General features: G+C 42.1%; 1 protein-coding gene across 1 annotated transcript; it reads right to left on the bottom strand.

Annotated features, from left to right (window-relative positions):
* Nucleotides 1-748: 748 nt before the first annotated feature.
* LOC130731789 (uncharacterized) lies at nucleotides 749-10,502 on the bottom strand. Its single transcript, XM_057584010.1, has 3 exons — nucleotides 10,415-10,502; nucleotides 1,046-1,422; nucleotides 749-934 (listed from the first exon to the last, which is right to left on the bottom strand). Exons 1-3 carry the CDS (start codon nucleotides 10,500-10,502, stop codon nucleotides 749-751), a joined length of 651 nt encoding a protein of 216 aa, XP_057439993.1.
* Nucleotides 10,503-11,172: the final 670 nt, after the last annotated feature.

Here is an 11,172-nt window from a genome sequence, read left to right as displayed (position 1 = left end):
TTCTCCACCCTCTCAACGTTCGCTGTCAGAGAGCCCAGCGGAGTGACAATTCCCCACTCTTGCAGGGCTGATAGCCAAGCATGTGAGTTGAAATCAGGATCAGTTTCGGTTGATCCGTGATCTAGCACACGCCTCACGATTTCCTGGGTCGGAATGAGTGGTGTGTTAGGGGTGGATCTACGGGCATACATGGCAGCCTGGATGGCGCCAGCCGGGCCAGGAATGAGAGGACGAGAGCTGCCAGAATTGTTGCTTTGACGTTTGCAATGGCGGACGAATGGATTTGGGTCTTGTTCCATTGTGTAGAATGAAGAGTAAGAAGAAGAGGCAAGACACAATAGACAGGAAGATGAGGAATGAAGAGTAAGAAGAAGAGGCAAGACACAACAGAGATTTATAGCAGAGCAGAATGGTCAAAAGATTTATGGTGTACTGGTGGATGGTAGAAGTGTGGTTGGGGCTGGTGGTTGAGAGTAATGTCAGGGTTGGTGGTGGAGGGTAATGAAAATGAAAATGACAAGACCTTTATAATGAAATGTTAATGACAAGACCTTGATAATGAAATTAAACGACAAATGAGCTATACTATTCAACATACATCAAATTAACATTACCAAAAGTACACGCATGAACCTGCCAATCTACGATGATGTCTAAATAGTTGTCATTAACAACAACCTATGGATAAGGGCCACAAAATTAAAATTACAGAGAGTTTACAAATTAATATTACACAACACAAGAACATTCAATCTGTGGTGATGTCCACATATTCCGCATGACCATTAAAAGCACCAAGCCAAGCTTGGAATTGTGCAGCGTACATGTCCAAACGTGGACCATATGGGTTGCGCCAGTATTTGGAGGCAAGATCAGCATGCCAATCCCACTGGGGAGCAATAGTCGGCATAGGATGTCCAGGAGTTAATTCGAGCTACATTTTAGAGAATAACCATAAAGTTAGATAACAGAAACATACAAAAATTAATCGACAAGCTAGTAGGCAACTAAAATATTAGTGTATTTGGTCAACATATACATGTACCCAGTGATTTGTCACATGTCCAATAGCTATAACAGTATGCGCATCTCGTGGACCGGCTCCTATCAGTGGAAAGTATGTGTTACTACCCATAGAGGATAAGGATATGAGGACCAATTGGTACTTTGTGGCAACAAGGTATCCCTTCTCTGGCAGTTGAAACCATTTGTCACGGGTGGCCGGGTCACCAAGAGGAAGAGTGAGTCGATCATGTAAGCCATAAACAACATTTGTGCCCCACATCTTATTATACATTAACACATTGGTCTCAAGTTCTTCTATCAATGAAGCTCTAACCCAAGGCCAACCGTCCTGACCGGCGGAATGCCCCAATAATGCAGCAATGGATCTATAGTCACAGTTACCATCATCCTCAACATCTGTAATTGTGTCAATATATGGATGGAGAAAGGCTGGAAAGTTACACATGAAATGGCTTGTATCAGACTTCTTCACACGCTTTTTCCTCTTTGCTGGTTGTGAAGACTTCTTTTCCTCTTTAATCTTCTTGTCAGTAAGTTCAAACGCTAAAGGATCACGAGTCAAGGATCCTATTGCTCGACCCTTGGGTGGTTTGCTCTCCTTCAACTTAGGAGACCCTTGGGTGGTTTGCTCTCCTTCAACTTAGGAGTGCGGTTGGACTTTATCCGAAGCTCAGGAGTACATAGTGTACTGCTTTCAGGACAATATATCGCCTGAAGCTTCCTCCTTACCATACTCTGCCCTCCAGTATCCAAAGAATGGAAATAACGTGTCAGTGCCTCAACTTCTGGGTGCATCTCTCCATGGTTTAGTCTGCAAATATCTGAGCTGCCAGTATCTGCAACAGGTACATGCTCCCAACTTAGGCTCTTCTAGAATGGATGAATGGCCTCGTACGGAATCCTCTCATAATCTGCAAGTTCACAAACATGTCACATTGAATCACAAATATAAATAATTGGAAGTAGTTGATAGGAGAGTGGTTGACCGGTGACCTGCAAGTTGACAACCGCAAGGTAGTCCATGAGTCTCTCTCAATAAGCAATCGCATCTGCCGCCGTAGGACTGCATTCTTGTAAGTTCAGCATCAATGAGTTTCAGGCATTTGATTGACACAAATCCCCTAATATTTTGGGTAGAAATTCATACTGCGCTCAAACGATGCTACTATCTCAGTGTGACGATTGATGGTCAAACTATGCGACGCATCCCATGATGTGGCTAGGTCACCCTTACTGTTCCGCAACATCAACTTCAAGCTGGCATGTGCACCTTCAGCCCTGCAAACCAACAACGCGCATGTAAGAATTAATACTGTAATAATCTATGAAATGAAATACATATAACAAGTCATAACATAATTTTTGTACCTGTTACTTGTTGTTGTTCCAAAATGCATCACATGATTTGTCCATGCCTTGGCAAATTTCTGCTTGTGGACCAACCATGTAGTAGAACAATAAGTGGCAAATTTCAACTTGTGTTTAATCTTGCACATGTTAAACAATTCAATCCAATGAGCTTCAAATTCTGGAACTGTTGGAGCATCTACCAATTCGGCCCACTTGTCCATAACCTCTTGAGCAAAATCTGAAGGTATGAAAAACGGTAGAAAGGGGGGGTTTGAATAACGTTTTCAAGATAAAACTTCCACCTTAAAGATTTTGGCAAATCTTTCGAAACAAACTATGTGCTAAAGATAAGAGATAGAGAAGCACACAAGGATTTTATCCTGGTTCACTTGATAAATCACTCAAGCTAATTCAGTCCACCCGTTAAGGTGATTTCTTCCTTCTTAGAATGAAGGCAATCCACTAATCAGGTATGTGTTACAACTGCACTTGAAACCTACAAGTGACTAACAATACACTGACTTAGCTCACACTAAGATTCACTCTCTTAGTCTTTTCTAGGATCCGATCAACCTTGATCTCCTAAAGGCAAGCTATACAACTGTATATGAAGTTCTTGTTTACAAAGAAAGTGCTTCTAAAAAGCTTATAGTAAACACAATGAAATTCAAGATGAAAGAAAGCTTAGAAGGATTTGAATATTTCTTGCGCGTATGTAAATGCTTCTAGCCACTTCTTTCAATCTACAGCCTCTATTTATACTCCAAGGATTAGGGTTGAATGTTGCATGGGAATGCTACCGTTGGAGGGCAGTTCTGGAAATTCCAGCTTCTGCTGTGGCTGAGGATGTTAGGTAGGTCGTCAGAATAGTACACTTTGCTTTTGTACTTTGGATAGTGACTTGACCTTAACCCCGTAGACTTCTGATCAGAGGAGTGCTTCGTATTGGGACTTGTGAAGCTGATTGATCAGAGTCAGAGGGAAGCTTGGATCCTCTGACTGTTGTACCTTCTGATCTTCACTTCAGAGGATCAGTACATGGTCTTCAGAGCCAGTTGCTTCTGGACTTCAGAGTCTTCACTCTTCAGAGTCTGGATCGTCAGAGTCTTCTACACCATCAGAGTTTCTGAGCCTTCAGAGTCTCTTGGTTATCAGATCTTCTGGATCATCAGAGCTTTGAGTGGGCTGAGTCCTTATCAGAGCTTGATTTACTTCAGATCTTCTGAAGCTTTTCCACTGTTCAGAGTGAACATGGAGAATGCGAAAGCGTTGCTTGGGTCACTCTTTAAGCACAGTGCTTCTGATTTGTGTGAGATTGAAAAGAGGTAAGAGCCTGTAAATAGCACACTCAGAAAAACACGTTAGAGTACCACAATTGTTCATATCAAAAGGTTAACTTGTAATCATCAAAACATAGAGTTGTACTACTAGATCAAAACTTGATCTTACAATCTCCCCCTTTTTGATGATGACAAAACTAAGATTTTTGATGAACAATTCTTAAACATTAAACTGAATTCACTCAGAGTATAGGGATATAGAATAAAACTTATCCTGATGTGAATAGTTTATCTTGCTCATTCTGAATTCAAGTCACCGCTTGATTCTGAGCTTAGCTCCCCCTGAATCTAATACTTGATGAAAACGTTAGAAAAGTCTAGATTCTGAGCTAAATAATATAAGAGTTCAGAGTGAAAAACTTATGACATAGATGAAATAGAATAATCAGAGCGCATAAGTAATCAGAGTCAACGGACAGGTATCAGAGTCTTGGAAATCAGAGTCAAACTAAAATCACCTCAGAAGAAGTGAAATGTATTCCTTGTATTTGCCCAGTGACACATCTATGGTCATAAAGGTGGAACTCTTAAATAAAAATAAATCACACTAACACAGCTTACACATCAGAAACTGGTTGTACTCCCCCTTTTTGTCATAAGCAAAAAGCATGGGGTGTGAAAAACTTAGCTTGAAGTACAAGGTACTCCCCCTTAGACCTTCTAAGTTTCGAAAGAAATAAAACGATGCATGAGTCAGAGTTAGGCGAATTAAAGAGAATAGATAATGCACAATTAAAACGTTTACCACCGGCCAAGGGAGTAAAGAGAAGTTTCAGTTACCAAGAACTTAACCTCGAGAAACTTTAAAAGCATTAACTTTTAGAGAGAGAATGAAGCCTATAAAAGGCAATGGAGAGGAGAATAAGCTTCACAACTCGATCAAGACCATAATCAGAGATGGCTTCATACATGGTTGCACTAGAAGAGCTCAGAAGGAAGGCGTTCGAGGAGGACTTGTTCCTGAACATAAGGCATCCAGAGGGTATAACGACCATTCCAGAGCTAACGAGGACACTGCTTGAGGAGGACCTTCGTCCAGAGCTGAAGAACGACTTAAAGGAATTTCTTGCCTTCGTGGAAGAAGTTCAAGAACTCAGCCAGCTTGAGCTGAGGCTACTGGAAGAAAAGAAAACTGTAAGACCCGGATTTTCGGAACAAGTTAATTTCCGACTCACGCGTGGAATCAGTGTAAGCGTGACAGGAGTTTGATATTTGAGAAAGATTAATGAAGAAGAAAGTTCAGGAATTGCTCGAGGAATGTGGCGTTGTTTCTTTCGGAGCTAGTGCGAGTCGTCTGCACGCCTGCCTTATGGCGAGCATGTCCAGAATAGGCTATTTCGCTCTTAAAGCAACGTTTTAAGTGAGATTTCGAACTCTTGGAAAATTTAAAGTTTCTCTTTATTTTTCCATCGACCAGCGTTTCATTTCGGAACTCTGGACTGTACGCACGATAGGTTTAACTTTTCGGATGTCCGCCGACTCTAATTTCTTTGCTTCGAAACCTTAGTTTTGAGCGAAGGATGAAGACTTTTTCTATTCGGGACATCTAACGAAGATTCCGTCCGCATTGCCAGACTTGTTTCGACATTTCTAATCTTTCTTCTGTTGGAAGTTTTGTCGTCTGAGCATCACAGCAAAAAGTAGTTTTTCGGGACAGACTAACTTACACCGCTTTTGGCGTTTTGGATATCGTTTTTCCCAAATCTTAGATATTTGTTTTGAGTTCTGGAATTCTGACACCAGAATCTCTCTTAGAATTCCACGGTGATCGTGCTGCAAAAATCGGAATCGCGAAATTTTCATTTTCCCGCGATTTCGCCTGCCTATAAATAGCTCAAAAAGCAAAAATTCCTTCATTTTCTTCCTTTTGTGGCTGAATTTCGTGGAGAGCAAGGGGGGAGGAGATTTTCGCGAAAACTTGACCAATCTTCGTGCAGTTCGTCCCTACTTCTAGGTATCGAGGTAACTAACACGATACCTACCTCTGATTGTTGTTTCTGTTGCGTTTCTGTGCTCACAGTTTTGAGCTTTTTCTAAAATGGTCCGATTTCTTCGATTTCTTGGTTGGGTTATGTTCCTTACGTTCCCCTGAGTCTAAAACCTCTGTCAGTAAACGCTGATTGTGATCCAGTTGTCCAGGATCTGAAAAACTGTTTCAAAACCCTTTTTGTCTCACATTTCGAAACTTTATTGTCGAAAAGACTTAATCTGACTTCGTGCCTTTAGGATTTGTTGTCACGGATGTCATGAGGATCATTGCTGTCAAATTTGTTTTCAGAACTGATAACTTTGAAGTTTTGAGCCTTTATTTTGGACCAAAATGCCCCTGGATAGTCGTATTTCGGCCCGATTGTCTGAAAATTATTCTGACAGTTTCTTTGCCTTAGTTTTACCCTAAAACTACCTTGTGAATTGATTTGATCGAAGAAAAAGAGTCGAAGCCCTTTTTCCTTTGAGGCCGTGGGTTATTACCTTTAGGGGGAGTTTTTCGTTTTCGAAAACTTGTCCTTTCGTACCCGATTGTCGTATTCTGAAGCTTTAATGCTTTGTCTATCGTTTATGTATTGTTTTTCGATCGAACTAATCGATTTTGATTGGTTTCTACTTTGTTTTCCTCCGAGGTTCAGTTGAAGGAACTTTGGAATACTCAGAGCAATTGTTTGAGGAGAACTTTGTTTGCGAAGCTGGAACAGCTCGAGGTTAGGGCAACTTGCTATATTTAGCTATGATTGCATGATAGGCGTCGATAAATTCGACTTATGCTTTATCTGATGTTGTTTATGATGATGATTTATTGTTATGATTGTTTTCATAACTTATGATATTGATGATGTGTTGAATTGAGCGTTTCGACGCAACTTCGGAGTGGAGGTTCATTGATCTGGTGATCTTTGACATTTCGGGTTGGATGAACAAACCTAGGCAAGTCCGAATGTGGGGTTTGAGACTTAGCCATTTGTTGGGATTCGTTGGAATTCCTAGACTTTCCCCGGGAAATGTATTTTGGGTGGTTGATTTTTTGGAAACTTAGAATGATAGAGCTTTCGAAAAATAAAGACTTGGGAAACTTAGACTTTGAGAAATAAACTCATAATTTGACTAATTTGAATTGAAATCATTTTTATTAACGTTTAAGCATAGGAGAACTGAAGGGGAAAAATATTTATGAAAGGCGGGGAAAAGTCGACTTATGTTGTGGGTTTGGAGAGTCTGGAATTGGGAAAGCCATCAAGGTGGGCTATGGTGATGATTGAAAGTCACCGAGTACTCTAGTACTCCTGGTAGTGTTGTTCGAGTCGTGTTGTATTGACCGGCACAGACTCTGGGTTTTGTTTGGGCTGTGTTGTATTGACCGACACTAGACCCTCGTGTATTCTTGTTGGTGGAGTTGTGTTGTATTGACCGACACTAACTCTTGGGTTGTTTTGAGTTTGGGTCGGAGCAGTTTTTGACCATCGAGATTTGATGAGTCAGATGACTCAAGAAGTCATCAAGGGTGATCGCACTCCTTTCATAATTAATTGTCTTTTGTCGCCGAATCGACATATACCTTCGGGTACAATATATCTATATACCTTCGGGTACAGTATATACCTTCGGGTACAGTATATCTATATACCTTGGGGTACAGTATATACCTTGGGGTACAGTATATCTATATACCTTCGGGTACAGTATATACCTTCGGGTACAGTATATCTATATACCTTCGGGTACAGTATATACCTTCGGGTATAGTATATCTATATACCTTCGGGTACAGTATATACCTTCGGGTACAGCATGCCTTCGGGTAACTCGGCCATTCGATGGGGGATATGATCGACTGTGTGGTTAGGATCGACCTGTTGATGTCAGGCATAGCGGAGGGAAAAGTCGACCCGCAGGGTTAGGACTGATCCGACTATGTCAAGGTTGTAAGTGACACCCGAGGGTTATGGTCGACACAATGCCAGTGTTAGGACCGACTCGATCGTGCCCAGCCTATTTCCTCCGGAACCCTCTTAATTGACGTTGCATTGACATATCATGCACTCTAACTATATTTGTTGAGGTATTGATGATTGAATTGTATTAGAGATTTGATACAATGCAGAACTTATATGTATATATACAACATATAAACATACCCCCCTCTATCGCATGTTGATTGTATATCTATTGTATTCTGTAAGTTGACCCTAGCACCTTGGCTTTGTTTGTATGTTTGTGTTTGGGCGGTCGGCCTGCTGCCAGGCGTCTGTCAGCCGGTTCGTGATGATTCGTTGTGCGGGAAAGACCCGGAGCGAAATGTCTATTACTGAAGCTTTCGACGAGGACCCGGACTTCATGGCTGATCGAGGGAGAGTCCATGATAGTAGTGTGGGATATGGGTGGTTAGAGTCTTTTGAGTTGGTTGTCACTGTCATAGCTCTGATTCGTCTTACTTTTGGGACCGGGTAGGTTCCCGATATATGGCTTTTGTGTGGTTCTCTTGCTGAGGATCACAGAGAGTCTGTCGGACTATAGGGGTCTTGGGTTGAGGCCATTTTGAGGCCGACTTTCTCTTGGATAGTGGTATATTTGATGCTTTTGCGTACAGTTTTGGTTTGTATATATTCGCCTACGAGCATGTTACCTTGGAGTCACTGCGTGTGCGCGTGACGGGATAGTGCAGCAGAGGCTGTACCTTTGTATATGTTGTTTATCGGTTAGTTTAGTTGTTGGGCTTTGTTTTTATTTCTTTATTGCTTTTATTAAAAGGAAACAATCAAAAAAAAAATTACATGTTTTCCGCGTAAAGTTTATTTTTGGTTATTAAAGTGACACCTGGAAATCGGGGTGTTACAAAAACCATAGAAGAGAAGCTCAAGACAACAGAAGAGATTCTGGAGATGAAAGAGCTAAACGTCAATCTCAACAACATCCAGTATACGCTGGAGCGTCTGGAGAGGGAGAGGTTTGAGCAGCGCCAAGAGTGCAGAAGAATGAGGATGGATCCTCCATTCTAGATTTTAGGGAAAGAGAAAAAAAATGCATTATGTAAAAGCTTAATGATTATGAATAAAGAAAATTTTTGGCATACACAAAGTGACAAATATATATATATGTATGCATAGATAAACACAAACGAACAAAGCAGAATAACTAAAGTAACTTAAGGAAAAGAAACAGAAGTTAAAATAAAACTAAGTTAAGAGGGAAAACGAAGAGATCCTAAGACTAGGGTTTATCAGAGCGACGCAGAAGTTCCATCATCATTTGCTTCATGTCCATTAGCAGAGACTCATGAGTATCAAGACGTTGTTCCATAATGTCGAGTCTGGACGTGCTTGGCTGTGTAGAGCTAGAAGGAACATTCCGAGCAGCTTGATGAGCTAGAGAGGAAGCAGACGCAACAGGAGTAAAGACCACTGGTGCAAGTGCTTGGCATCTACGGGCTTCAGCTTCAGCTTCAAGTCTCTCTGCCTCTAATCGTGCTTGTTCTGCTTGAGCTGCTGCTTGACGTGCAGCTTCCTCTGCTTGTTCTTGCTTTCTTCTGGCCTCTTCAACAGCTTCAAGGAGCTTATGTCGCTGTTGTTGTTCATGAAGAGCCACCCTTCTTGCAAACCTCTGCTTTGCAGCCGCGATCCTCTGATCCCTTTCTGCAGTCAGATGCTCCATCATAATAGGTACCTTAGCTACTAACCAAGTACTCAGACTATTCCACTCTTCAGCAACAGAATCAGCATTCTCACTCAGGTCAGTGTGACCTTGCACGTTGCGTAGCATCAAAGAAGCTTCATGATTAAAAACATCGATGCACTCAGAGAGAGAGGTGGGTCTGAGGTAAGTGTAAGGAACTATGGAGAGGTTTGGTTCTGGAGAGGTTGGGTGATTGCTATTGTGTGCCTCAGAAACACCTTGAGGAGAGCCAATGTTAAAGTTTTGAACATGTTGTTCAGAGGCTTCAAGGTGAGGTTCAGAGGTTTCAACCAGAGGTTGTGGTGATCTAACCGAAGAGTGGTTAGACACAGAGTGGTCTGGTTCTGGTTGAATTGGCTCTTGAAGGATAGGGTCAGGTTGAGCTTGGTGAGCCAAAGGGTCTGCCTCATGTAAAGGGTCAGCCAGGATAGGTTCATCTGGGTCAACTAGACGTTCAGGTCTAGGTCCAGAGTATCTCCTAGGGCTTGGGACCGTGAGGTAATAATCTGGGATGGCAGACACTTTTTCTTTTCTGACTTCCATGAATTTACGATGTGACTCAGAGTTATTGGAAGGGGAGGAGTCAGCAACGTTGATTGGGAATGATACAGGGGTATAGACAGAGGAAGAATCTGTATCAGTGGTTTTGGCAACCAGACGTTCTGATGCTCTGGGAACAGAGTGATCAGACGTTCTGGGTTCAGGTTCTGGTTGGACAGAAATTGTGAGTTCAGGTCCAGAGGGTTCAAGAATAATGGGGTCAGAGGTTAAAGGATTGTATTGAATGGTAATGGGTGAGGTTGGATCGGAGGGTCCGGTAGGTTGGTTCTGAAGCATATTCCAAAGAGGTGCTTCGTTTGGAGAGGGTTGGAAAAATGAAGACCTTGGGGAATTTGGTGGAGATGTGGCTTGGACAGCAGGTTGAGACTCTGGGATAGGAGTGAGTTGGGTGGTTGTGCGTTTGAGGAGGGTAGAAATGGGAAGTGCATCAATAGAATTTAAATCATCATCAGATTCAATGATAGCAGACTTACTTGTACGCACGGCAAAGCGAGTCACTCTGGCAGAAGTCTTCATCCTGATGACTGTAGCAGCAGGCTCCACACGTGTAGGCTTCACCATAATTCGAACTTGTTTCTTCTTCTTCTTGGGAGGAGAAGGACCATCATTATTGTCACCATCATCACCATCATCTGGCCTGGTGGTTTCATCATGTTTCCTCTTAGGCTGGTCAGCATTCTTCTTCCTATTCAGAGGGACATCAGATTCCTCAGAGGATTCTTCTAAGACCATCTTCCTCTGAACTTTCCTCTTGGGAGGAGAGTCAAACTCTGGAGCTGGTGGCAATCGCCTGAAGAATTCATCTAAATCAATTTCAAGGCCTTGTGCCCTTAAGTCTTCAACATAGCACCTAATAGCCTCTGGGTTGTCTGCCTGTGTCCACAGAGGATAGTCATTCAGAGGGACTCTTCTTCTTCTGACTTCATCTGATGTATCTTCATGATCAAGGTCAATCCTCTTCTTGACCAATCCCATCTTCTTCAAAGATGTGGCTGTGAAGACATCACTCACAATCATTGTTAGATCCTCAGTGCAGCCAGCATTGATCATATTTTCCACAAGTTTGCTTTCAATGAAAAGATCTAACAGCAGTCTTCCAAACGGAATGTACTTGATAGCAGACTTGATGGATGCGGTGGTTCTGGACTTCCTGATACATTCTTTCAGGTAAGAAAACAAGAAGTAGGGAAGGCAGATCTGCTTCTTATCCTGAATGAAGAATAGCTTCGCC

Source organism: Lotus japonicus, chromosome 1, assembly GCF_012489685.1.
Source record: "Lotus japonicus ecotype B-129 chromosome 1, LjGifu_v1.2".
Classification (NCBI taxonomy): domain Eukaryota; kingdom Viridiplantae; phylum Streptophyta; class Magnoliopsida; order Fabales; family Fabaceae; genus Lotus; species Lotus japonicus.
This window is presented reverse-complemented; position numbering and strand designations above follow the sequence as displayed.

Excerpts from the sequence above, each read along its gene's own strand:
- LOC130731789 (XM_057584010.1), bottom strand. The coding sequence starts at position 10,502 with ATGGTGAAGCCTACACGTGTGGAGCCTGCTGCTACAGTCATCAGGATG. Across the intron at positions 1,423-10,414 it reads TCGCTTTGCCGTGCGTACAA|ATGTTGAGGATGATGGTAAC; the intron begins GTAAGTCTGCTA and ends ACACAATTACAG. Across the intron at positions 935-1,045 it reads GACATGTGACAAATCACTGG|CTCGAATTAACTCCTGGACA; the intron begins GTACATGTATAT and ends TCTAAAATGTAG.